The 27002-nt window shown below is 40.6% G+C and overlaps 1 protein-coding gene across 2 annotated transcripts; it reads right to left on the bottom strand.

The window, feature by feature from the left end:
* Nucleotides 1-69: 69 nt before the first annotated feature.
* KCTD3 (potassium channel tetramerization domain containing 3) lies at nt 70-24720 on the bottom strand. Of its 2 annotated transcripts, none has more exons than XM_056487446.1 (18): nt 24364-24720; nt 21164-21217; nt 19798-19843; nt 18912-18985; nt 18412-18470; nt 18153-18233; nt 17314-17448; nt 16413-16503; nt 14104-14294; nt 10197-10312; nt 6963-7050; nt 6722-6838; nt 5582-5752; nt 4263-4418; nt 3181-3277; nt 1767-1951; nt 1523-1661; nt 70-1207 (listed from the first exon to the last, which is right to left on the bottom strand). In XM_056487446.1, the coding sequence occupies exons 1-18, from the start codon at nt 24435-24437 to the stop codon at nt 625-627; spliced, it is 2457 nt and encodes an 818-aa protein (XP_056343421.1). In that variant the 5' UTR covers nt 24438-24720; the 3' UTR covers nt 70-624. The 2 variants fall into 2 exon arrangements, with proteins under 2 accessions (XP_056343421.1, XP_056343422.1); XM_056487447.1 differs by having other exon boundaries at nt 17392-17448.
* Between the last annotated feature and the right edge of the window lie 2282 nt (nt 24721-27002).

Genomic DNA, 27002 nt, shown 5'->3' with positions numbered 1-27002 from the left:
ATATTTTTATGCATTCTCTTAGTCACAATCAGCAAAATCCATCATCTGATACTACATGTTTTCAGAAAGTACAAGCAACACTCCTCTGGCAATTTATTTGGACTAAGAGGCAAAATCATATACTATTTTGGATAGCTTCCTCCTTAACCTGCACAAAACATTTCAGATATCAGACAGCAGCATACAGACCAAGGATTCCATTCATGAAACAAGACTACAGAGGCAGCTCTGTGAATTAAGCAAAATCCACCCAAGACAGCAGAAGCGCTGTAGAGCAACATGCAACTGCATCTAAAGGGCATCCTCTGCTCAGCAACCAAGTTTTCCTTTCCCCAGAACAAAAATAATCACAACATATCACATGCCTGACCACATTTACGCAAGAATGCACAACAATATTTTGGACCAAGTACCGTACTACATTTTGGAGCATTACATAAAGCCACACATTGATGTGGACAGCCCTTCAAAGCTTTGGCAGCAGCTAGGTACTTTCTCATAACCTTACAAGTTTTATTCTTGTATGAGAACAAAATCCCACTCAAGAAACAACCCAGATGTAACATCATGCCTGCTACCAGCCAGAGGGCCACTTGCACCTTGTTTTTGCCACCAGACCCATTTTCACAAGCCGTAGTCTTGGCAGGATGAGTCATTCTTCCTGTGTCGTGGTGAAGCAGCTGTCTTTGTGGGTGATGGAGAAGCTGCACCAGGTAATTCAGGCCCTCCTTCAGCAAGGACTGGTGCCGAGGCCAGGAGAGGCACTTTCTTTCTTCCCAGGAAACCAGCTCCTTCAAATCCCATTTTCTTTTTGCTTTCTGCTTTGGTTTCATTCTCTTCTTCTGGTCCTCTTCTTTTGAGATCCAGAGAATTCTCTGGCAGGCGGTGAACCTCTGTACTGCAACACCCACCTGCATCTGTCACGCCGGTGCCTCGCACTTCAAGTGCTGCAGATTGGACTGCCTTCCTCTCAGCTCCACTGCCCTCAGCTGTTGCCTTCCTGGCCTCTGTCTGGCTTGAATTCCCATTTGCAGCAGCTGCCTTTTCTGTTGGGCTTTTGGTGGATAAGTTAAAAGCCTGGAAGTCCCGGTAGCTGTGAAAGCTCTCTGTCCGCCTTGCTCTTGCCAAGAGGGGGCTTTCTCTGTACGGCCGCACAGAACCATATGTGGCAGTTTCGTGGATTGTTTCATGGTGCTGCAATTGGAGGCTTCAGAAAATACAAGAAGAGCAGATGTTAGGCTGAGAATAGCAGCCAGTTCTGCAAACCATTGCTCCCACCTACCACTGTAATTCCCACAATAGCAATACACTCATCACTGCCACCACACAAAGGCTTCCAGATCACTGCAGATTCTCAGAGGATACATCGGTTCTGCACACATACAAACCAATAGTGTAGTTCAAACCACTTAGGGCATGAATTCAGGGGCTCAGCTACAGCCTTCAATTCACCAAACCCCTCTGCCTACCTGAAAAGTAAAACCTTCGGTGTCTGCAGCCGGTGCCACCCTTGGTGACTTACCTGGAATTAGATTCCCGAAGCCGGTTTGGCTGAACAACTGAGGTGGCAGGACTGATGTTGGGTGTGGCACAGCGAGATGTACTCAAGTCACACTGGTCAAGCAGCTTGAGCAGCTCTTCCTCTGTGGGGCCACCAACATCTGCAAGAGAGAGAGCTCCTAGAGGCCAAGTCCATTTACTGCAGTCAGGTACATCTGAGGACACGAAAAAGAACCACACCACAGTCCTGGCATAACAGAACTTACCTTTGTCTTCACTCTTATTAACCATGTCCATAGCTGTGGTCAGGTCCCACATCTGGATGCTGCCATTGGAATGTCCAGTGAAGAGGTAGCGGCGTGGCCGGGAGCCCATCCTGCTGGATCCTTCACATTCTCGCACAGTAAATGACGAGATGGTAGTGCAGTCAACTGCCTGGATCTCACAGATCCTACAGGAACAGAAATCCCAAATTACCTGAGCAACTGCACCTCGCAGAGTTTGGCCACTGAAGTCAGTACTGGTTCAATTTTCTGAGAAGGCACTAAACTTGCCATCAGAAAAAGACCCTATCTCCAGATTAAATTCCTTCCCCTGAATGAATGGCACATTGCTCAGCTGCAGACAATCCCTTCCCACCCCCAGTCCATCTGCACTCTTAGTGCTTGTTTATTAGGCAGCCCCCACATGTTCTATGTCCATTTTCTATTTGCAATGATTAGAAAGCTAAAACTAATCTGCAGAAACAGCACATTTGTCCATATAAAAGATATGCAAAAAGCATCCTAAGATGATACATCCAATGTTAACTATAAAGATAACTTTTGTCATATCATAACTGCAATTTCACTTGTCATGGCAGATCTCCATTGCGTTTTCCCCTTTATTTTAGAAGTTTATGAGGAGTGACAAGAAAAGGACTCCCAAAACTAAGCTGCTTATACTCTGGGTAGTTTGTTTTACTGGCCCTTTGCAATGAATTTTTCACCCAAGCACAGCCAAAATAAGTCATAGTGTTGAAACATTAATGTTCTCATCCAGATTCAAAGTTATTAGGTAAGAGATGCAAACATGAAGCATAGAACTGAGATGCACTGTCTTTTCTGATCTCTTGTCATCTTCCTAGCCTAACAGGAAGAAAAGGAAGAAAAGCAGCTGTGGATTTGTCAACATTTTTTACTGTGTTGGCAGCAATGTTAGTAGAATATTATGAAGTCAAGCCTAAGAAAATAATTGTATAGATGACCTAGAAAACAGTACTTCCATTTTAAAGGTTCTAATATCTTCAAAGCCAAGTGCAAAGAAAAAGAGAAACCCTTTTATAAGCAGCATAATCTCTGCCACCAGCAACTTCAGCTTTAGTTTCAAAATTAAATGTTAGCATGGTACCAGGGTTGAGAGTCACATATTATGCAGAGGCACAGAAATGTTTATTTTGTGAGCTCCATCATGAAGCGAGTCTCTGACATCACACTTCTTAAAAAGCCTTTTGGCTTTGAGGTTACAATAATCATTAAGTAACAGTTCTATTACTGGCACAGAAACAAGAGCTCAGACAGAGCTGTCAAGTGTAGTAGAAGACTGTTATGTGCAACTGCATGCACTCAGCATGGAGGAGGGAGACATCACCCCCTGAACAGGCCCAGTCCTGTCTCTTTCCCCCTTAAAACATGGATGTACCTCTTCCCAGTTGAAGACAGCCTTACAAACAGCTTATTCGTAATGGGAACAACTTTTTGGATAAACACCTGTTGATCATCACGTTCACCAAAGGGTCCTAGAGGGAAAAAAGGAAAGGTCACTTGTTTGTTTGTTTGTTTCAATTCCCTCACCTTTTCCCCTAAACAGTTCTGAAGACCCAGACTCATATGAATATGACCACTGCAATTTTAAAGTATCAGGAGCAGGGAGCCAAAGATGACCAGCAGCTAGCAAAAGCCATCCAATGGTTAGCAGTCTCTACAGATCCAAATCAGTTTTTGTTGTTCTAAGGGACACACATTCTGAAGTTTGCTGTGTGTTCCTGGAGGAATTACTACATCAGCACAAACCCTACTCTAGGTCTCTATAATAACAGTAAGTACTTTATTATTTTGCAGCTCCTAGATGTCTAAAGGATTTACCAGACTTCTTACAATAGTACTGACCCCAGCCAGTGTTCAGTGTTCCTATTCATCAGAGGTTCATTTTCAAGGTTCAGACCACCAAGGAATCTAAACTACCTGTCTACCCATATTTACCAGCACACATTCCTTCAGTGCCTTGTTACAGCAATGTGCCAGCACCCTTTGCCTCTGCAGTTGCAAGGCTTCAGTGAACTTTGTCACAACTTCAAAGTCACTTAAGAATTTTTTCCATGCTTTGTTTAACCCCAGCTGAACAGTGAACTGGAATTTGCTGTAGACCAAATGTTTGCTATGGTCATCTGCTTAATATAGTCTCCTGTGTTTTCTTTCATTCTCTAGCTAAATCAGAATTGAAATGCTACAACAGTTTGCTCAAGGAAGAAGTATAGTATCTGTGTTCCAAAGATTTTCTGTCACTTTTTCTGTCATTCCAAGAAAGTCCTTTAAGTGTACTCATTCTTTACAGCCTAAATAATAATTCCAAGTGAATCTTACAGATCCTTGCCATCATTTCAACGGGAGAGCAGTGTGTAAGAGCTTACACCCATCAATTTGCATGTTATAGGGCTGAAGGTCTGTTAAACCATTATAAGACTAGTGCAGGTATAGGCACAGCACAACCCAGAGACAGCCTACCAATGTCATTTCCAGAACAGTAACTGCCATGACTCTCTGCTTCTTCCAGGGATAGGATTTTGAATGATGCAAGAGGTGTTGAGCCTGGCTGAGTTGAAATCATGCCCCGGAACCGAGTCACAGTCCATGTCCGAACATGGTTGTTATCAGCACAAACTAGAAAGGAAAGATGTGCATTTACAAGGGATGACAAAACATTTAGATAAACTTCTCTAATGATCACCTAAATAATAGTTTTTCAATACTGAGCAGTCAAAAATTTACTCAGCGTGAGGTCACACAGCATCTCCAGACAATTTTCTAACAGTCTACAAATTCTTGCTGATGTCCTATTTTCTATTAGTTTTGTTTCTTCACTCAGAAACTGAGAATTTGAAAATTCAAGGAACTGAGACAGGTGCAACACCAAACTAAGGTCTGGTCTAGCACCAATAGCCTACAGCCCCCTTCAATCCCCTGTGTGCAGATGCTAGGACAAGATGTCGTGAGAGCAGCCTGACAGCAGAACCCTACTCACACAACATTCCATGTAATTCATCCATTAACTCAGTTTTGTAAATATAGATGTGCCCTTTCCTGGCACTGAGGGTTTAGCAGCAACTTGCAGGGGAACAGATGACCTCTGGGCTGTTTTTTTGCAGTATAACTGGATGCCATGTTCCTGTTCCTTTTTTTAATATAACAAGATAGTAGCGAGATGCAAACCAGTTCTTTGCCATGCCCTGGCTGCTGGATTCTGAACGAAATAGATTTTTACAGAGGAAGGAGTGACTGCATCTTCTCTGCAAGTAAGACACGTTCCTAAGCATAAGACTAGGACAAGCAGAATAGCACAGCAAACACTAGGAGACTGCTGAGCAAAGAAACAAAGACAGCCCTTTGAAGTCACAGGAAGGCTTTTTCTAGGGCCCAGGAGGAGATGGTGCACATTTTGCTGCAGCCCAGAAAGCTTCTGAATGGCTGTTAAAAGAAGACAAGTCCTGAAGGACCTGCACACAACAATAAAACTTGACAGAGATACATTTGTTTACAAACCCTTTTATTTCCACAAATGGCAACTTTGGAATAAGACACCAATAAAAGAGTGAGTTGTTTCAGTATCTGTTCAAATAAAACTTGGGCCTTTCAACTGCTAAGGCTTTGATAAATGCTTACATCAAGAAAGCAGATCCAAGCAAATCTAGCCCTTCCCCTGCCCAGAAACCTGTCCAGCTCATTTCTATTACATGTGGGAATGATGCAAGTTATAGAGCATAGCATACAAATACTGCATTGCTCACGAGGAGGATACCACCAGCACACATCTGTGCACACATTACCTGACACAAGGTGTTTCTCTGAGAGCATGATCTTCGTGACAGGGCTTCGATGAACCGTGAAGGTCTGGAAGAGCTGAGGGCCAGACCCGACTGTCTCAGGGTGCTGTACAATCACCCTCACCGCTCCAGAGCTGGTGCCATATGCAATCTCAATCCAATTGCCACTTACACCTAAAAAAAGCAAGAACACAGTTGTTTCCCCAGGAATAAAAGCTTGGCTTACTAGGGGCCAGGGAAGGAGACAGCAATAAACAGTATTTCCAAGCTTCCATAGGAAGAAAGCTCTGTTTTTTAAACACTGTTTACTCGTTATTTTCCCATAAACAGCCACTAAAATGACCCAGGTTTGTTCAATTCCATAATACATGCTTCAACATTGTCTTAACAAAAGCCTTCTTTCCCATTCTCCTCCTCTCATGAAAGAAGAAATGGCTAAAGTAATATGATCAGATATTTTGGCACTCCTCACAGTGACATGGTCTATATGTGCCACATAACATTTATTTTTCTGCCCTAGTTGGAGGCAAATGGGAAAGCAAAGCAAAACAGAAAGAACTACAGTTTAAAAAGTCACTGTGGTATCAATATTATTATGAGAGTAACCACTTTCTCCCAGTCTGGGCTTTTTTGAGTTTTACTTTGCTTTGCATTTTTGTTGTTGCTATCGTTTCTCTTTTTCATTTAAAAGATAACTACACCATAATTACAAAAGCATCATCAAGCTGCATATGGAAATGTTTCTAAGCATATTAGTTTTAAAGTCAGATACAACAGCAAGGTTGTGCCTCTCCCTTACCCACTTCAGCACAAACTACTTCAGCAAATACAGTTCATAATCTAAGTGCCTCTCTGGTGCAAAAGACTTAAAACCAACCAAGATACAAGAACAAGCATTGATATATGAATACATGTAAGTATATGTACCTATTTATACAGATTACAGGTGTAAGGGAAAACAGCTAAGACTAGTGTTCATCATTCATTTGAAGATGATTAAATGAAAAAAAATTCTTTGTTTATGTTATGTCAAGAGCTACCTTGTGTGCTTTAACCCTGCTAAGCAGCAGGGTCCATTTAGAAAACAGAAAAAAACACATTTCTAACAGACTCTCAGTGAAGAGACAGTGGTAGAATACTGACTTGTTTTAGGTGTGAGGTAGACACTGAGAGCTGTTATAGCATCATTGGAGGGATCATGGTACAATTCTGTCACAAGAAGATCATTGTCTTTCATTCGAAGTGGGAACTTCTGCATGTCTGTGGGAAAGAGACATTTACTCTCATTAGACAGAGCTGTTCTAAAGCAACTTAAGTCAACTAAAGAGTGTAACAAAAAAGCAGTAGCACCTCCTTTTCATTCCACCCTGATCCCATTTCTTACCTATGTAGTAGATAGAACCATTGTTACAGCCCAGCAGCAGGAAAGAGCCAGCAGTATCATAGCTTGTGATAGGAACAACATCCTGAACCTAGCGCAAATAGAAAGGCAAAAATAATCAAATCAAGAATTTCGGTTGCTACTTCCTCAGTTTTCAGATATTTTTGGTGTATTTTGTTGAACATCACTTGAGTTTGGCACTGGACTGAAGCCACTGTGCACACACTTACACGTACAATGGCATTCCTGAAGTACTGCCTATTCCTCTACCAAACTGGATCCAAAGTCCTGGAGCTCAGCAGACACATGCAGACAAATAAATCAGCACAACTGTTCTGCAAGATCCTTCTCTGTGTGGAGGAACAAAGCTTCGAGAGTTGCACCTAAACTATGTCTTCAAAAGCAGATTTTTTCCCCATATGCCAGTGAGTGTATTTCACCTCTTCTGTCCTCTCCCTTCTTCCATTTCTGACAAGTCCTTAAGAGCTTTCTGGACAAAAGAACTAGATGTTACCTCTCTATGCCTTCTTTTATCCCAAGTTTTGTGTCCCTCTGCCAAACTATGGAAATCTCTGCCTCTAGCAGATACATGGTGAGGGGTAAAAATTCTTGTTCCATGACAGTTTCTCACCTCCAACACATAATCACACCAAGCAAACTGGAAGACAGCCCTGTCATATTTTACTTACTGGTCTACAGCTCAGGATGAGGGATTACACATGCCCTTTCTTTGCACTCTATGGTTAAAAGGAGTGTTTATTCCTCCAAGTGGGACAGAGATTTCAAGCAAAGAAAAAGTTAGCTTATCCTAGGTAAGGTGTCCTATTTCAAGCAGTTCTTTTTTGCTTCAGCTCTGAGGAGGAACAAGCCAAAATCCATTTTATTCAGAGCACTCAAACATGCACAATGTCATGGTATTTTCCTGTACTCTGTGTTTCAGTCAGTTCACTTATTAGACCTTGAATTCATGGACATTTCAGCCTAAGTTCTCATTTCTCTCTGACCAGCAGCATCCTTCCAATTGGTACAGAGACTTGAAAAAATCATTTGCAAAATACTTACAAAAGAATCAGTTGGATAAAAGCAAAACAAAGCAACCAAAGAAACTTCCCCACATCCCAAAGAGCTTGGACTCTAAACCAGTAATTCTTCCTAACTTAAGAATGGTCTGTAAGCCCTTAAAACATATTGCAAATATTATCTTCTTTCCTTCTGCAGCACCTAGGAACACCAAAGGTGATTCAGCAGCTGCCATTTGCCAAGATGTGAACTTTCATTAGGAAACACACCAAGCCTGTACAACAGTCACTGGTAAAGCATGGCCAGTGAGAATCCTGACTTTGCCTAGTAAGATTTTCTGTCACACTCTACTCCTTTATGTGTACCTCCTACCCTGTAGCACTTAATATTCTGCTTCCTTTAAGTTCTCCTTTGCTAAGAATTTATGTATCTAGCACCCACACCCTCCTTCTCATCCTTTTACCATGCAACTGAAACACTGCTAGAGGAATAGGTACTAGGGAAACCACCTCAGTAGTCTGCTCAAATCTCCAAGAAGAGAAGAAGATGCAAGAACCAATAAGATGCAGAGATCAGAATTACATCTTCAAGGTGTAATACATCAGAGATCACCACATAAGGAAGAATAGATTCACACAAATGAAAGTAGAACTTAGAAAGACATCAGCCTGAAAAAAGACTAAGTTGTTGCTCTGAAATGGGGCATCAGCAAACTGTTCTACAAAACTCTCCCTCCTGAAGCAAGTATGATTGCATCCTAAGTCCAGAGCTGTGGGCAACTCATGGAAAGCAGTCAGTTAAATATCAGATATTCTCATTAGGAATGTCAAGATCAGTCCTGCCACTTAATATCTTTATGGGGTGCTTCAAGAAAAGAATGTATTCTAAAGGGATATTAAGATCTACAGGAATATATTTGTGGGTTGTTTTGGTTTTTTTACTAACAAAGGAGCCCAAGATACAGAAAGCACCTTGAAATGGTAATGTTGGTTTGGTTTTATATGGGTGGGTTTTGTTTGTTTTGTGTTTGGTTGATTTTGTTCGTTTGTAAAAGGAGCTATTCTCACTCTCTTGAAAAAAAGCCGGCCAAAATATTTTATAGACACACTGGCATATAAACCTCTAAAGACTTCCTATTCTTCAATAAGAAATGCTTTCACCAAAGGAATAGTCAGTCAGACTGGGAATTATTCAGGTGATTAGAAAGATTTCTGTGGCTCCCCCAGAAACAAAGATGATGAATGGGACATCAGGTTCTATTTCTTATGACTTACTCCTTTAGAAAATGCTGTTAAACACCAGCTTGCCACATAACATTAAGTTGTTCTTTAAGAGAAAATTTTGCAAGGCATCAGGAGAACTTTAAATAATGTTTTGTTTAATTCAAGGCCATACTAACGTGTCTGTCTCTGCTGCAGAAGTAGTGCTGTCCCACACCTATTATCTGTGTTATTTGTTCCCAGTACTGTCATTTCAGAGTCAAATCAGAACTTAATCAGCAAACAGTGTAGCAACCTCAGGTCAGTTCTGCCTCTTGAGATTTGCAAGGCATTTTTGGGATTTTTAGTGCACCCAGGTTTTATGCCATAAAGGTGTACATCCAGCTGTTTTACAAGCTTTGTTATTTGAAAGCTCAACTGTTTCTCTGTTGACTGGAGTCAAGGCTCATACTGACTCATGGATCTCTCTATTTGATGTGCATTGTGACTACAGCAATCAAATCAGTGCAGCCAGAAGCATCCACACACAAGACAGGCATTGTTAAAGTACAATCATGTGCATTTCTGTTGAAGAAGAAACTCCTATTGTAAAGCAGTTTTGGAGATCCCCAGATACCAGACTGGCTTGTTTTCTTTCAGATGGTCCAGAAATTGCTGTCACACATTCCCCACAATTTTATTTCCCATGATGCAAGTGAATTTTTTAAAAAGTTAGTAATCCATAAAGAAGTTTGAATATATTGCTACTTGACATTTATTACCCCAAATCACACCACATCCTTTCATTTGAAAGCCTAAAAAGCATGCTTCTAGTAGCACCAAACAAGTCAACATTCTGCTCACAGGCACAATACCCAAGTGATAAACTCCATAACACAAGTTTTAGGGCTGAAAACCCTATGATGAGCAATTCCCACATGCTTTTAGATTATTTTCTTCTCTTTTTACTAGAAAAACATTCCAGCTTGTAAAAAGTGATGTGGAACACTGAACAGACCTGCCAATGCTGAGTCACAGCATTCCACACTCCGACTTTCCCTGTATGGCTCGTAGCCACCAACTGGTTGCCAATGAAGAAGAGAGCATCTACAGGCACTCCAAGACTGAACACTCCTGCAAAAAAAGGAAGAGGCTGTGAAGCTCATCTACAATGAAGAGAGAAATGTGGTAACAATGGAATCTCTTCATTACTATCACATCACATTTATTCCAGTAGCAAGTAAAGAACAGCCAAAACTGGGTTTTACAGTGTGCTAGGTGAGGCACCATGCATGCAGCAAACTGGGTTCCAATGAATGGCAGTGTGATGTCATCTTGGTTAACACCATCATTATTTGCAGGAGAGAAAAGAGGCAAGAGAAGCTAGAAGAGCCCTTATGAAATACACAAACATTTTTTTACAGCCATCAAGTTCTCAAATGGCTTTAAAATAAATAAAAAATATGTATTACAGCAAACAGGAATTTTTGTTGTTTTTAGCTCTATGAAACATCACTTAAGAAGCAGTAAGTTCATGGGTTTTGCAAATTTGTGCCATACTCATTTGCAATTACCTGATAAATATTACAAATTCTTGATGCCGTTTTTTTTAAGTCCAGTCAAGCAAAAATATTTCAGGAACTAAATATGACTAGAAGGCTTCAGTCTTATTCTTGGGAAAAGATTGAATAACTCAAATGTGACCCTATTTGAATACATTCTAATTTCTCTTTTAGCAGAAATGCTTGAACTCAGAAAAACAAGTAGCCTGCAAAAGCCTACTTCTTTCTTTCCATCCCCAGATCTTTTACTTGGTTGCAATCCATAAGCAGAGAGAATATGCTAACAGCTATTAAAACTTGAAATTATATAGGGAAGCAGTTTCACCAATCATCACATACTATTCAAATTTGGAAGATAAAACTGGCCAATGCTGGCCTTCAAAGTAAAGGAAATTTGTCATCAACATTTCACTTAATAAAAATGAAAACAGTGCAGTGGTTGACAGGCATCGATGGCTGTGGTTGTAGCTGACCTTAACAACTGAGGCCTTCTACAAAATCAATGTTTTCTTTAAAGCTTCCAAGTCTCATTATAGATCCAACATGAATAACTTTATCTGAACTGCAAACTTGGGATAGCATACTACATTTTGTACTACTTATTCTCTATGTATTTGAAAGTTACAGCATACTCAAAAGGTGTGAGGTAATTTCCAAGTTTGCCAGCTATAACATCCAGCAAACTGGCCCTGTAATTAACTTGGTTTGTAAATAATTCTAGGCTATGTTTCTCTGCCTGGTAAGTACAAAAATACTGGGGATACATTGCAACACCAAAATGCCAAGCTTCACTCACAAGTTTCCTATTCCATCCTGCTCATTCTATATATTTATATTACTTCTCACTAATATTTCTTCTCACTATATACTTCTCACTTGACTGCAGCAGATAGATGTTGTCAAAACAAGAATATCCAATAGCTGGAAAATTCCTCAACATTGTTTAGGACAAACTCAAATGAACAGACTATCATTCCCACATAAGAATCAGCCCTCTATAACATCCAAGAAGGAATCTCAGGAAGCTGCATTAATTATGGTGCTAAGCTGTTTTCCAGGGTAAAGCACAATCATTCAATGCAGATAGGATTCAGCAGTACAGGGCACATGAAAAAGGCAGTAATAAAAAATCCACAGAAACAACTAGAATTGATTACTCCAGAGAAGGATGAGATTCAAGGAAATCAAGGAAGACAGCTTGAATGGTCTGGAGGAATTTGAAGTGTCAGTCCTGCTTAGGCTCAACAATCTTGAGACTTGTCCACAGGGGAGACAACACTATATGTAATGACAGGCTCTTGTCCTAAGGGTCCCTCTCAGTAAAATACTGCTTACAGCAGCAAGCCAGCAGCAGTGTCTTATGTAAGTAATATTGAAAGGGAAGAAAGCGCTCTGGGAGAGCTCTATCACAAAGATGCCAGCCCACACAATTTGCTGGGGATGGTGTCACCAGGCTCCAGCAACTGTTTAGAACAAGTAGTTTCTTTCACAAGATGACAGCAATGTACTGTATCTCTAACACAAAGCAGCACTGCAAGCATTTGTCTCTACAAGGAAACAAAACAGCTACGTTCAAGTTATAACTATTAAACGCAAGCATTTTTTTTTTAAACCAATCAACATGACCTATTACCCAAAAGAACAGCAGTACATTTTGGTCAATGTCAGTCTGACTGGGAATTTCATCCTGTAGGCACTTTCTGTCTGCTTCCCCCCTCCTCCTGCCCCAAGTGGCAATTACTCTGTTTCACAGTGTCACTTGAATGCAGTACAGCCTGGTTAGCAAAAGTCCTTGCTCCAGTTTTGTTGCCATTTTCAGTCATAGTCTAAGCTATCAGAACCTTGTGATACTGGTATATTTTAGAGTTTTTACTTGAAATTAATGTCTGTTTAAGGTGTTTGGTGTCTTTGCACTTGATTTTAAAAAATCCAAGATGCTGCTTCTTGTATCTTAGTGCAAATCTCAAGGTAACACAAGCAGCTAATTGAAATCAGAAAATGCAGGAGGAGTGTAATGGCACAGTGCTTAAAGCAATGCCTGTTACAGGAGTACAGCTGTCACACCAACTCTTCCCTGAATGTCCTTAACATTCAGTCAACAGGAGCATATGAGAAGAAAAGGCTTCTCAGATCTGATAATTAGTCATTGCATTTAATGGAGATAATTTCATATTTAACTGTTAGACACACCTTTTGTATTTTTTTTTAATACAATGGAATCTCCTTTTCCATTTTGCTGACCATGATTATATATAAGAACTCTATGAGTCACAAGTAAAAGAGCAGCACACAGCTCATACCAGACTTTTGCCTTTCCCCATCTTCAAATATGACTTAGTGTTTCCACACATTCACTCAGGAAAAAAAAAAGCCAACATCCATTAATATAACTAAAAATTGCTTGAGAATATGTCAAATAAGCTCTTCTTTAAAGGCACATGGGTCAAAACTTGAATTTGGTAATTTTGACTTTAATTAACAGTTACTATAATTCTCAAGGCTTCAACTATGGGAATGCATCTAATAACAAATTAGCTCAGCATTAAGTTTCAGAGAAAAGTGCTCACATAACCAGACTGCAGTCATACTTTGTTAGCAGTATCCACTGCCAGAGGAAACAGACATTACTGGCATAGCAGTGGTTATTCAAACACCAGGGATTAGGCCAGAGGAAGTTCCAAATACCATTCCCTTCAGTGCCTCCCAAATTTGCCCTATATTTGAACAGCAATGCCTCAGACAAGCCATCAGATCAGTACCAGGGAATATTTACTTCTGGAAATGTCTTCTTGCTGTTTCTAAAGCTAACAATTGTGTGTCCTTCAGTGCCAAGGTGTATAAGCAGTAATTCCTGTATGCTTAAAGGAATTGTGTGGGCTTTTTTCCTACCCTGACACCCAAGATATAAACCAAGAAATTTTCATCTTCCAGACTCCATTTACGAGCCACATTTGACAGAGAACTGAAGTATTTTCATCATCTCTTATCTGAAAATGTGGTTTTAATAACACAAAGCAATGAAAACAGCAGAATCACCTTGTATCTGTAGGTTTCCACCTCCAAAGCTTAGTTCCTTTGTTAGAGCCTAGATTGAAATGCAAGTCTAGGGAAGACTTTAACTCTTAATTTAAATTTTAACACAAAAATCTCAAACTGAACAGTAATTATTGGTTACTAACTCTTCTGTAAACACAGCACTCTTTTATTCTCCATCTCTTTGATTTTGAGACAGGATTCCTGGTGCAGAACTGAAGGAAGTTAAAACACTTCAACAGGCTGTTATACTACAGTTGTTCTGTCAATCTGTGAAAGTGAACACTAACACCAGAAGAAAAAAAAAAAAAAAAAGGTAATGATAGTTACCAATTTCACTGCCACTACCACCATCTTGAATGCTCCACAAGATAATGCTGCTCTCTGAGGCAACTGCAACCATCTTGTCCTTGTCTCCATGAGGTCCTCCAACCACCTTGGCATTGAGTGCCACCCGCTCAATGGTCCAGTCCAGATAAGGACTGGTGAACACCTGTTGCCACCCAGATGACTCTTTGATCCTGGAAGGGGGCAAAGGGGAGAACAGGAAGCAGATGTCAGAGTCAGGAACAGACAGCTCAGTTTAATCCTGAACCAGTGTGGATCACAGAATAATGAGGTTGGAAGAGACCTCTAAGAACATGATTCAGTCTTGCAGTCTAAGCTACAAACTTCAAACTCTAGTTAAGAACTACAGTCTGCAAGAGCTGTACTTTTTCCCATTTTGAAGTCTGATATTGCATATTATTTCATTGCTTTGCAGCTACTGGAATCCTGTGCTGGGCTTTTTCTTAATATAAGCATATCTGATATAAAAGCCAGAAGCTTGGGCTAACAAATACTAGATAATGAGGTTCAGCATAAGACTTTAGTAGAAAATTCTATTAATCTCTTATATATCATGCAAGAAACACAATCATGCTTTAGCATAAAGCTCTGCTCTCTAGTCACATTTTCTGTTTATGGTATACTGCAAGCAGATAATACTGAATTGACCGTGAACTTATTTTTACAGAATAATTTCCCTATGCATTTTTAAGACTTTCATGGTGTCAGCACAATTTATCTTATTTAAATTCAGGCAATAATTTGCAATGGAGGTAAAGCAGACTAGATCTCTGCAGTCAAGTTATAGAAATGTTAAAATTAAAAACAGAAAGATATGTGTACTTTTTAGCATTGTTGCCATTATCTCACTTTAGTGTTGCATCCTGCACTTTGCTCCACCCATGAAGAATTTGTAGTGAAGACTACAGTAGCTAGACTTCAAGTGCAACCCAGACTTTCTCATAAACTTTATGATAAAATTTTAAAAATTTCTGTCAAACTTCAAAATTAAAAAAAAAAATAAAATTATCTTTAAGATGCACTGTACTTTGCTCTAGAAGAATGGAGGAGGGAAAATTCCACCATTGTATTCCTAGAGCTTCTTCAAGTCTTGGAAGAAAAAAAGAATACAAGACTGCTACTGCTACCTTGAGTCTCTGTGAAGAAAAGCAGCTCTTTAAACTGGCATGTTGACCTGCATCCTCTCTCACCAGCCACTGGGTTCATCAAAAGCATCACTAATGACATAATTTCAATGGCAACAAGTCTTGTTAAGTAGTTTACCAAGAAGGAAAGAGGCAGAATCTTTCACTTAAAGTGAGCTAGCAATCAAGGAAAATAGTCAGAGATAAAATCCTAAGAAGAGGACACTTAGCACAAACCAGGTGCAAATCATTGCCTCTTTCTCTGTCAATCCACATGAAACATAATTGAAACAAAAACATTAAGCAGAGCAAGGGAATCTGCATTTAATTCAAATTAAAGCAAAAAAAAAAAATTGCAGCAGTGAATGCAAGGTAGATGTGATTTAAGTTACAAAATTTAAGCAACTGAGTTAAGTATTCATCTAGAGAGTGAATAAGGCAGCAAAGTATGGCTTTAGCTTGGCAGTAAGCAGAAAGAAGCTGTTCACATTACATTCTTCTCCCCTCTGTTTCTGAGCCACAGTATGACAGCCATGTTAGATTGGTCTGGGCAACAGCTCTTGGTAAAACATTATTTTCCATCCAAAAGACAGCCACCAATTCAATCAAGATTATGAGATGTGAACTAAGACAGTTTCTGTAATGTGGAGGTATTGCTTATCTTCACCTGATCTTAAAAAAGTAGCAGTTTGTTTTCAAGACATTAAAGACATTTTTCAGCCATCCAAATAGCAAGTGTTTAACAGCACTGCTCAGCAAAAAAAACCTGAAGACAAGGTAGCAAAATTATGTAGCAAAAATTCATTAACTGTTTCAGCTTCCTTGACAGTGTAACTTACAGACTGTTTTTAAACCCACTGAAAACTTCAGTTGATTTTGCATTCAAAAGCCTGCTTTAGAACAGCCATTTGAAGCAGTTATATTGGAATCAGTTTGCAACATTTTCAACAGTATCAAGAACTGACATCAAAGCAAAATCTGAGTTCCTATCAATCAGTTTATTTTCACCAAAAAAAAGCAGCAACTCATATTCATAGGATGAGACTGAATGCATTTATCTACTGCTGTTTCAGAGCAAACATTTTACTTTGCTCTTAGGCAATAATAATTTTTTTTAAGCTTTTTTTTTTTAGCTTCCTGTAAACTGACAAGCAACTCTATTCCTACCTGTAGCAAACAGCAAAATGGGCATAAGCAGCTACTATCCAGTTGTGGTGGCCAGCTACTATTAGGACTTTCCGTGGGTCCACAGGAAATCCTAAAAACAACAAAGCTGAAGTCAGGCAAGTGACAAGAATAGATGAGCAGAGACATCTGTAACAGGATATAGCTCTCTGCTAGGATGTGCAACAGAAACTTTGATAATTAAGTTTCTCAAGAGGCATTTTTCAGCAAGATTCTAATCTGCAGTATTCTCCTCACAGCCTTGGTATGCTACAGGTGCTTGAAAAGTGCACCTTTTACCTTCTTTTACCCTGGACTGCCTCCTTCCAAATCTTTAGCAGCTCACTAAGAATCAACACTTCATATCTTTCTTTTATATTACATAGATTTGGCTTTAATATAGTCCTAAAACTGCTACAATTTGCAGGATTATGACAGAAATATGACACTTCAAACAGCATCATTTTGCAAAGACAAAAGCTGGAAAATGACAGAATTCAGGTCTATCTCACAATTTTTCTGTGACTACCTTTACTCTAAAAACTAGACTCTTGCAGGGCAAGTGAGGCACCAAGAGCAAGAAAGAGGTGGAGGAGCAGGAATTAGGCTCTGAACAAAGACCAAAGAACAGTGGACTCTCTGGTTTTTATTATGGTTTTAGTACAGTATAAGGCATTTGTCTAAGTTCATGAAGAACTTTGATTTGCCTTTCTCTCAAGCTTCACATCTGGACTGTGCAGCAGCGAACCTTCAATACTAGACAGGGAGTAGTTTTTAACTAAGTATTCAGCAATTTTAACCAGGCAAACACAGAATAGCAGATTAAAACCAGATACAGCCAGACAGTTCTTATTTCTCAGAGACAAACATCTTTGTAATTTGTTTCAGTTTTAAAACTCCTCACCTAGTCTGACTGTACTTTCCCCTGTACCAGCAAGTGTAGGCTGGACACCACCTCCATGCATCTCACTCTCATTCTGACCTGTTCTGATGTCAGTCAGTGGCCCAGTAGTATTATTTATCTTACGGCTGGGAATGCCTATTGAAAAAAAAAAAAAAAAAAAAGGATTGTGTTACTCCTTAAACATAAGCAATATAATAGATATCAGTTCACTTTAAAAATACAGGATTAACACTTGTGCATTTTGATGAAAATTTATCTGCTACAAGAAACTGTAGCACTGAAACAGAAAATGCCTTTGCTCTCTGTGTTGACATTCACCATTTAAGGAATTATCTTCAGAAAACTTGTCAATAATTGGCAAGATATCCTTTAGACTTCAGGTTAATATACGAACTCTGTTCATCTCTCCAGAGAATTTTAGAAGTCTAACAGGCACTCATGCTGGTAAGGAAAGCTCATTTGTGGTGATTTGTCACCTAGGCAATAGGACACCAAGGTAACTCTATGTTCAGAAAGAAGAAAGCACATCCTGCTGATGACATTAAACTGAAAGGCCCCTGAAGAGCCTCTGCTCTAGTCTACAACCAAACAGCCTGTTTAGTACTAACATGCCACACTCCCTGCCCAGTGTTCTAAACATGCTGTTTGTTACAGCACAGAGATGAAAATCCTAGGTTTAAATCACAATGATGTTCAGTCCAACCATTTGTCCTTAGCTTTCCATAGGAAGGTTTTCTCAGAACAGTTTGACATCCAGGGAAGGCACCTCAGCCAATCATTCCCACAAACTAAAGCAGCAAGTGACAGCAAGCAACATCAGCCCACAAATACAAGAATACCTGGAGGAGGTAGGTAGCCATGAAAAAGGACACTGCCACAAGATGAGCGTTCCAGTTCTTCACATAGTAGCAATCTTCTCACTAAGGAGGAAACCCAGATATGACCACAGCTTTCACTTCCTTGAAAGCATTACATTATCTCAAACAGTCTTCCGTTTTTAAAAACTTTTACTTTGAAAATCTTCAGGATTTTCCAGTAGGCCATTACTACAATAATAAATATAAGATGAGCTCACATTAAGAAAAAAAAAAAAGTTACCTAGAGGAGTGATTCCATAGAATTCAGCTTCATGTCTGAGAACATTAATACTCACTCCCCTACAGAAATAGAAAAAAAACCCAAAAACCAACAAGAACAAAGTGAGTCAATACCTTGAATATAAATGTGTGCATCTAACTAGATATTACAAATCTAAATATCAAGCTACCTAACAGTTGATAGAATTACCACAAAATGCCTTCAGCATGTTGATGCTTGAGATTTTAAAGTGATATTAATTTGACTCAATTTTCATTAAAATAAAGATACAGAAACAATAAAGAAATACACTGCAAGAAGTGGTCTACATTACAAGAATCTACTAACAAAACAGAATGCCACCATTTCTGCCACCACCATGACATACATCTACTCTTAGCATGGCTCAACATCTATGAGGGAGCTGAGCCACATACCAGGCACCCAACTAGATGAGTAAGATGAGATATTTATCACCTGAACAAATTTTCTAATGCTTCTGATTGAAATGAACTTCTTACCGTAGGTCTAACTCCTTTGTGCGAAGAAAATTTAAAATGGGTGCAAATGCTGCTGGATCTCGATCAATAAATATCTGCAAGGAAAAATTTCTCTACTTGAGTACTACTATGGAGCAACCATCAACTATTTTATGCTGAATGTGGGAAAGAGGAGTTGAAGAAGTGAGAAGACAAACAAAACTCAAAGTTTTTTGAACCTCTTCTTTGTTCTCATTATTCTACTAATAATAGCCCACTAATTTAACATACCTAAAGGACATATATACAAACACTGTTGCAAATAGTGCAACTTAATAAATCACTTAATAAATCTGTTCTTTAGGTTCTAGTCACCACAAAGGACAATGGATGTGTTCAATATGCAGTAACTGTAACAAGATCTCGGGAGATTTCAACTTTTTAAAATTCAATTACCATCAAAACTACCTCTACACTTTAATCTAAGTACTTGTGTGCCTTACTATTGATCAACAACATTACTGTAACTATAGTTTCCCATTTAAGAATATCATACCCACAGACCGTAATAGCCATTTTGCTACATGTTTTTGCCAAGAAAAGGTGCTACATTTCCACATTGGATTACTCAACTACACATGCAATACAGCAATTAGCATTTGCTCTGTTCAAGAAAAGTAGAATTGCTGTTTCTGCATCACCTGTACAATGCAGAATTAGCATAGAAATATGTACAATACTCAGTTTTACTTAGCTTGAAACAAAGATGAGAACCAAGAAAGCCAGAGATTTTTTTCTCATTTTCATGAAAGTTTAGCCTGACTCAGGCAGTATAATTCCATTAGCACCCATAGTGAAAAAGTTTAGGAGAGAACCTAAGCAAAAGCATAACATGGAATTAATGAGTTACAGCATGTTCATTACTCACAGCACCAGTTTCATCCTTTAGTGTTGAAATTCTTCCGCTCAGCAAACTGAAAAACAGGAAATCTTCATTAGATGTCCCCCAGAAATGCACTTACACAAACACAGGATAGTCACACTCTGGGTCAGTTAGTTCTCCTTGATTACATTTTGGCAACACAGTTTATCAGAGCAAACAAAACAGCCAAGAATGCTGGAGGAGTGAAATGCCTCTCCTGAACAAAGCAGAGGTCTATGTACACCTAAAGAAAGACTCAGAGCTGCATCATAAGGACGTTCAGATCCCCAAAGAGAATAGACACAGGGCCTAGCCTGAAAGGATGAAAAAGTTTTCCCAGGCACTTAGAGGGCTGTATAGTTTGTTAAAATCTAGTTAAATTGGTAAAAGCTGCTGAAGCAAAAATGATGAGTAAATGACCCAGCCTGCAAGGACTTACTGGCCAAAAGTGGAATGAATTCATTTTTATATAATTCTGCTTCAAAGTTTTTCCCCCATCAGATCAAAGTACTTTTTTTCCAGACCCATATAAAACACAATGTTAAAATGGACAAGATGGAATGTTAAGATGGACACCAACAGCTTTCATTTGATTCTGGATGACAATTATCTGAGATTTTCCAGTATTGGATAGCTTTCAGGACAACCTCCTTAGACAGCATGTTTTGTGCTGAGAAACTGGAGAATAGCATGAGACTTCCTCCTTGTGCCTTTCCTTGCATGCCTCAAAGAGGGTGACATTTTCCTGGCATTTCATTTATCTATATCTATCTAATAAATATCTATTTATTTCCATAAAATAGGAACAGGAAATGCTGCATGTGTCAGCTGCCAGGCTTTTACTGGGAAAGATGTCTAGAAAATAAAAATTAAATGCAAGGAAGCAAAATTGCCAGTATTTAGGTCTTCCTTTGAGGGTTTAGGATTAACTGGGGTGATAGAGGTACAGCAGCTGCAGAACAAAATACAAACCTGCAGAACTAGTAATGGCAGTGATGTAAAAGGAGGATGTTCAATAATCCAACAGCTTCTGTATCACAAGTTAAAACCCTCAAAACTTTGAGTTAACTCAGAGTAGAGCAATAACTCAAAAAAACAAAACCCCAAACCAAACAAAACCAACAATGTTAAAGGCACTGCTAATGCATATGGCCAGTAAGATCACAAAAGCTGCCATGGCTGCATTCAAGCAAGAAGATGTGATGCTTCTTGGGTAACAGCTTACTTAAAACTAATCTGTCCCATTGCTTGAGATGGGGGGAAAAGAATCAAGGACACTAATAGTATTTACAACCTAAATTAAGAACTGAGAACATTTTTTTTTAATTACTGTTAATCTGTGTTTGTTAAATGTGTGGTATATTACAAATACCTGGAAAAAAATGAGTCTGGAATCCACATCAGTGTTTGTCTTGATGTGCTGAACCTACGAAAACAAAGTTACAAGTTCAGAATCAACTGCAAAATTGGAAAGAAGCCTACTTTATCTAAAATTCCTTGATTTGTCCTACAAAGCTAGTATCAAACAGGTTTGGGAAGTTTGAGATGTTTAAAATATCTCCAGCAAGTCAAAAGTTGCAGACTCTTTGCACAGATTGTCTTTAAGCATGAAGCAGGACTGTCTGGAGACTACAAAAAGTGTCATTCTTTATATGTATGTAACACACTGTCCCAAACATCCTGCATTTCCTGGTTCTCACACTTCAACATTAATGCTTGCAAAAAAAAAAACAGGTTCACAAAACCCAAACAGTAAAATATGTATTTATCATCAGTGTGTTATTATTTGTCAATAACTGCATGCACACCACTCTGCTCCTCTTAGGACTGAAAGGGTGCTACATTATGCACTGCAAAGGACTACAGTGAGCATCAAGTTAATATTTTATAGGAACATGAATTATTTGCCATCTTGCTAGTTGGGCCCCCCTTGGGGAGGAGGGAGGGGCATTTATAATAACAGCTGAAAGAAAAAAACATTATTTACTCTGAATCATATTGTGAAATAATATTAATTATAATATTACTTACAATGCCAGCATAATAAATAACTAGGGATTATTTTATACTACTTCTGGTTTTATCATGAAGGATGACAACTGAACTGGCAGCTTGGACAATGAGCTCATGCTCTGCATCACTCTCTGGCTGTACATATCCTCTAACTAGTGCCATGACTAAGAAACCTCTGGTGACCTCTTCATTAATGGAAAACAAAAAGTGTATGCAAAAGTAAAATTCCATTACAACTTGCCATCTAGTGCACAATTACAAAATACAAAATATTTTTGGAGTAAAAATACTTAGCCATAATTTATTTAATTTTCACTGCTAGTATTTTCCAGTTTTGAAGGGGGAAAAAAAACTGTAAACAAACCCCATTACTTTATGCCCCCTAGAAGGCAGAAACACAAAGGCTATGTGGAACTGCTATGTGCATCTGCTCACTGCAAACATAACAACGTCAAGTCTGTTCTACAGTGCCAGTGTTTTAAGCACAATCATGCAAAAAGCCTTTTCTGAAAAAAAATAAATTTAAAAGCGCTTCTCTAATATACTTCTACATAGTTTTGCTCAGTGTTTCTTATCAGTAATACAGATCACTACCTCTGTCTACTTTAGGAGTAAAGGATGATTCATTTAACTATATTATAGCATGTGAAAACAATAAATTACATGGATTTTATCCAGAATTAATCCAGACACTGCTTGTAACAATGGGGATTGATGCAGGATCACCACCATCATCTTTCAATTTTATCAGTGTGTTCAGACAGCCCCAGGATTTCGTGTCTATAATTTAGCACTATGGTACCAGTTTAGTAAGCAATAGCTCATACTAACATATACTTTAGAACTTTTAATACATAGACCTTAATCTATGTAAACAACCAGAGTCCTCCTTTCCAGGATGCAGAATGAAGCTTAGCCAGCAATATTTACATGCATAGGTGCATCTGCAGCTCCATGTAGTGGTCAGACAGACATCGAATAAGGAAAACTAGGCACGCCCAGTGCAATCTCCTCAAAAGACCCTTAAGCACATGCCAGCTTAAAGTTATTGTAAATGAAATATAAACAATTGGAAACAGATGTGCCAAGTGGAAGTTATAAAACAACCATTTTCATAGTCTATTGCCCTTGTGGAGTTACTCTGTAACCAGAGGGAGATACAGAGTCAAAATAATCCACCCAATTTGATACAGTAATTTCTGTGAACATTAACTTGAAAGAGACTTTTGTTTAGAGCAAAGGAATTCACAGAAGTTGTGATCAGGAAGTGACAGAGCCACCGCACACAACAGAGAAGCCCTGACCGTCCCAGGGAGCAGTCACCTCGTGTCTGAGCATGGAAAAGCTGGGATTTCTGTAAGCACATGCTCCAAAGTGGAGTCAGAAAGTGCTCATATCCCCTTCTCATACAATTCTACCAACAAAACTAAAGAGTTCCAGGTTTCTAATGAACACATTTCCTACTGCTTATATCCAAATATTGACTACTTCAGGTAGAAATGAATTACATGCACTTGCTGGTTTGCCTCATTCTTCCTACTTGTCCATGTAGGCAAGCCCTCTGAGGGTGTGTATTTCTTCTCTGATTTGTGCCCTTTTCATAATTCTCTGTTCTTATCTAAAATTAAGGAATTGAAGCAGCTTTAAGATTTTACAGGTAAAAAAATCCTAAAAGATGAACTGGCCCGAATGAAGAGTTCACTGAAGAACTTTATGCAGCATAACATGAAATCTGGTCCAAGCCAAGGTGAAAGCATCATTACAGGTGAGTTCTGCCTATGCAAGTTACAAGCAATTCCTCCAGGTTCTTAATGTCTCACTAAAACAAAGGAATTCTGCATCGATTTCTAGGGCGCTCTAGTTTAAGAAAGGCTGCAGCACACAATTTAGTCATCAGATCAAGTCCATGCTCTGAGTAACGCAAGAAAATTCTTAAAATAGCAGTAGTAGTTCCTACTACTTATAGCTGGCTCCACGCTGTGCACATTACTCGGGAAAACACATTGCTTCAGTTTCCACTAGCTACCGTAATCTGAATGATTTCACTCCCGAGCATTTTGACAGGGATGTTTGCACTGTTTACCACGTAGATTCTGACCACAGCTGTCCCACAATTCTCCAAAACGTCTACATCTGCCAGCTTCCACACTTCCAGCGCACATTTGAAAACAATACAGCTCTTTATTCTCCTTGATGCCAGCGGTATCACACCAGCCGTTTTAACATCTTACTCTCTGAGGCTGCTAGATGGAAGCCTACGGTTGTGATGGCAAAGCAAAGCTGTTATCCCTGAAGAAGCAGGATTCCCAGTGTATTAGAGCAGGCTGCCCTGGCATGGCGTGCGGAGCTGCCCACACGGCCCGTGTCCGCCCCCGGCCACCCGCGGGGCTGCGGAGCGGGGCGAAGGCTCATCCCGGCTCATCCCGGCCATCCCGGCCATCCCGGCCATCCCGGCTCATCCCGGCCATCCCGGCCATCCCGGCCATCCCGGGGCAGAGCCCCGCGGGCAGCGCCAGGCCGGGCGGGCCCGGCAGGGCCACGGGCTCTCTCGCCGCTCACCTGGTGCCGCCCACGTTGAGCTGGATGATCTCCCCGCTGCCGGCGCCGGCCAAGCCGCCGCCGTTCCCCGCCATCTTCCCCGCCGCCTGCTCCGGCCGGCGCCCGCCGCCGCCTCCCGCCGGGACCTCGCGGTCGAGGGAAGCCGCGGCGGAGGCAGGCGAGGGCGGCGGGGAGGGAGGCGGCGGGGGATCGCCCAGCGGCGGCCGGGGCAGGGTCGGCGGCCGGGCGGGCTGCGGCCCCACGGGCTCCCGGCGCTCAGGCCCGGCCAGGGGCGGAACGCGCCATGGCAGCGCCGGCGGCAGGAGCGGGGCCGGCCGGGCCCAAAGGCCGCGCAGCGCCGGGGAGCGGAACGCGGGAGGCGGGGCCGGGCGGGCTGAGGCGGGAGGAGCCGCAGCGGCCCCGGGCGGCGGCAGCGACGCGCCCGGAAGGGGCCGGCGGGGCCCGGGAGCGGCGTCAGCCCCGGGGCAGCGCTCCGCGGCACGGGATGTCGTCTTGTGTGGGCTTGAGGGAACAGGGAGCCCGCCCTGCCGCCTAAAATAAAGAGAAGGGCAACGGGGCTGGTGAAGGGTCTGGGAGCACAAATCTTGTGAGACCCAGTGTTCAGCCTGGAGCGAAGGAGGCTCAGGGGTGACCTTATGGCTCCGTGCGAGTCTCTCGAAGGAGGGTGCAGCCAGGTGGGTCGGTCTCTTCTCCCAGGCAGTCAGTGATGGAGAAGAGGCACAGCCTCAGGCCGCGCCGGGAGGTGAGGCTGGGCCTTAGCAAGAATTCCCATCACCAAGGGTGATCAGACACTGGAAATGACTGCTCAAGGAGGTGGCGGAGTCACCATCCCCGGACGTGTTTAAGGAAGGACTGGATGTAGCACTTGGTGCCGTGCTTTAGTTGACAGGGTGGTGTTCAGTCATAAGCTGGACTTGAGAGGTCTTTTCTAACCTAATTCTGTGAAAGCCATGGCCAGAGTGAGGGCTCACTCGGCCTGGCATCCCCACACCCACAGGCACCCCAGGCTTAGGATCTCAGGCCCCTAGTAAATGCCAATTCCATATGAGAGAGGCGTAGAAACAGAAACTTCCATGAAAACTCGTTGAGAAGGCAGCCCTGTGGAGTTTAAAGCCTGGGTTGCAGCCCACAATCATTAATCAAATTCACCAATTAAAGGACAAAAATATTAGACACGACATATCCAAGCCCACAATGCAGACTTTTCAGGGAAAAAATCCATCACAGCACCCCATAAAGAAAAATTGAGGTGGAAATAAATGATGGTGCGGTTAGTAAAGGACGTCGTAAAATCATGGTTTATATTTTTGAGGGTAGGCTTTATGATCAATTCCTACACTCAAACAAGGAAAAGAATAAGCAAACATGAGCCTAAATTTTAAGTGAAATTTGCCTAGACATTGAAAACTCACTGAGAGGTTCCATGCTCTGTTTAAACCTAATGTTTTGCTGCGGGACAGAATGGATAGACTTCTAGCATGCTCAAAATTGTGTTTTGAAAACTCTGTGAGCTTAGGAGTAAATTGCTTTAAGTTACCTGGCTGCTTCCTCACTTGCATACCTTGGAAATTAAAGGTTTATTCCTCTAGTCATATTGACTAAAAATTGACTAAATCTATGAAGATGCCCTTGCCAGACCATGAAATATTTTTGAGGAATGACTTCCCTATCACAAGATCCTGTCACTGTCACAGAGAAACAAGCTGTGCTGGGTGTCTGGAGCTAAGTGTCTAACCAGCATAGTGTGTAAAAGTCAAATACTTCTGTAATGTGTTCTGAATATGTTAGTACAGCTGCTTCTGTAGTGTGTTTTGCCCTACAGCCCAAGGGAAAAGGAAAATTAAAAAGCAGCTGAAAATTAAAAAGTGCCACCAAGCCCTAGGCCTTCATGCTTTCTGTATGCTTTGGAGTCTGACTGCAGCTTGCATTTCTTCTTGAGCTCAAGAAGAGACATACTTTCAGGTTTCTGCTGAGTTGTCTTCTCCTTTCATGGAAATTGTAATAATAGGAAGTAATAAATATTCCTGACTGTGCTGTCAGGCACAGAAGGAGATTGCACTTCTTTTGTGTCCTGGTGGAGTTCTCTAACCATTAAAATATTGGATAAAAGAGTGAGATGGGATATTTCTTTTCTTATTGTTGAGAGGAAGACTGACACTCCCTACTTCAAGCCCTCAGCTTGGCTCCTAAACCACGTTTGCCTCACAATGTCTAAATATCATGACATTTAAATTTTGCTTATTCTTAAATAAAACTTAACCATCACTGGCATTCGTCACTCAACCAATGAAATTCCATCTGGGAAGAAGAAATGCAAGAAAATCAGCTATGCATTGGTGCATTCTCTGACAGCTGCAGTCCTCAAATGCCTCCACTAGATGCCTCTATTGTTATTAAACTTCTGAAATGTAATTCCTGTTTAGTCTAACCATTCAAGGTGTGTTATCAAGACCTTTTCTCTTGATATTGCATGTACGTGATAAAGTACATGATTTGCAATCACTAAAAAAATCCCCAAGCCCATTTTAAAGCACATATCACGTCAGCTTTATGCAATATTAATATACAAAGCAACTTTACATTGCTAGTTTCTATGATCTTCTGATTAATTCATAACCCTCTCCCAGCAACCAGTCAAA

This window comes from Oenanthe melanoleuca, chromosome 3 (genome assembly GCF_029582105.1).
Source record: "Oenanthe melanoleuca isolate GR-GAL-2019-014 chromosome 3, OMel1.0, whole genome shotgun sequence".
In the NCBI taxonomy this organism is placed as follows: domain Eukaryota; kingdom Metazoa; phylum Chordata; class Aves; order Passeriformes; family Muscicapidae; genus Oenanthe; species Oenanthe melanoleuca.
Note: the sequence above shows the minus strand (reverse complement) of the source record. Positions and strands in the feature narration are given on the sequence as shown.

Coding starts and splice junctions, on each gene's coding strand:
- KCTD3 (XM_056487446.1), bottom strand. CDS start 24,437: ATGGCGGGGAACGGCGGCGGCTTGGCCGGCGCCGGCAGCGGGGAGATC. Junction 10,313..14,103: donor TGGTAGTGGCAGTGAAATTG/GTAACTATCATT, acceptor CTTTTTTTGCAG/GAGTGTTCAGTCTTGGAGTG. Junction 1,208..1,522: donor CTTCGGGAATCTAATTCCAG/GTAAGTCACCAA, acceptor TATTTTCTGAAG/CCTCCAATTGCAGCACCATG.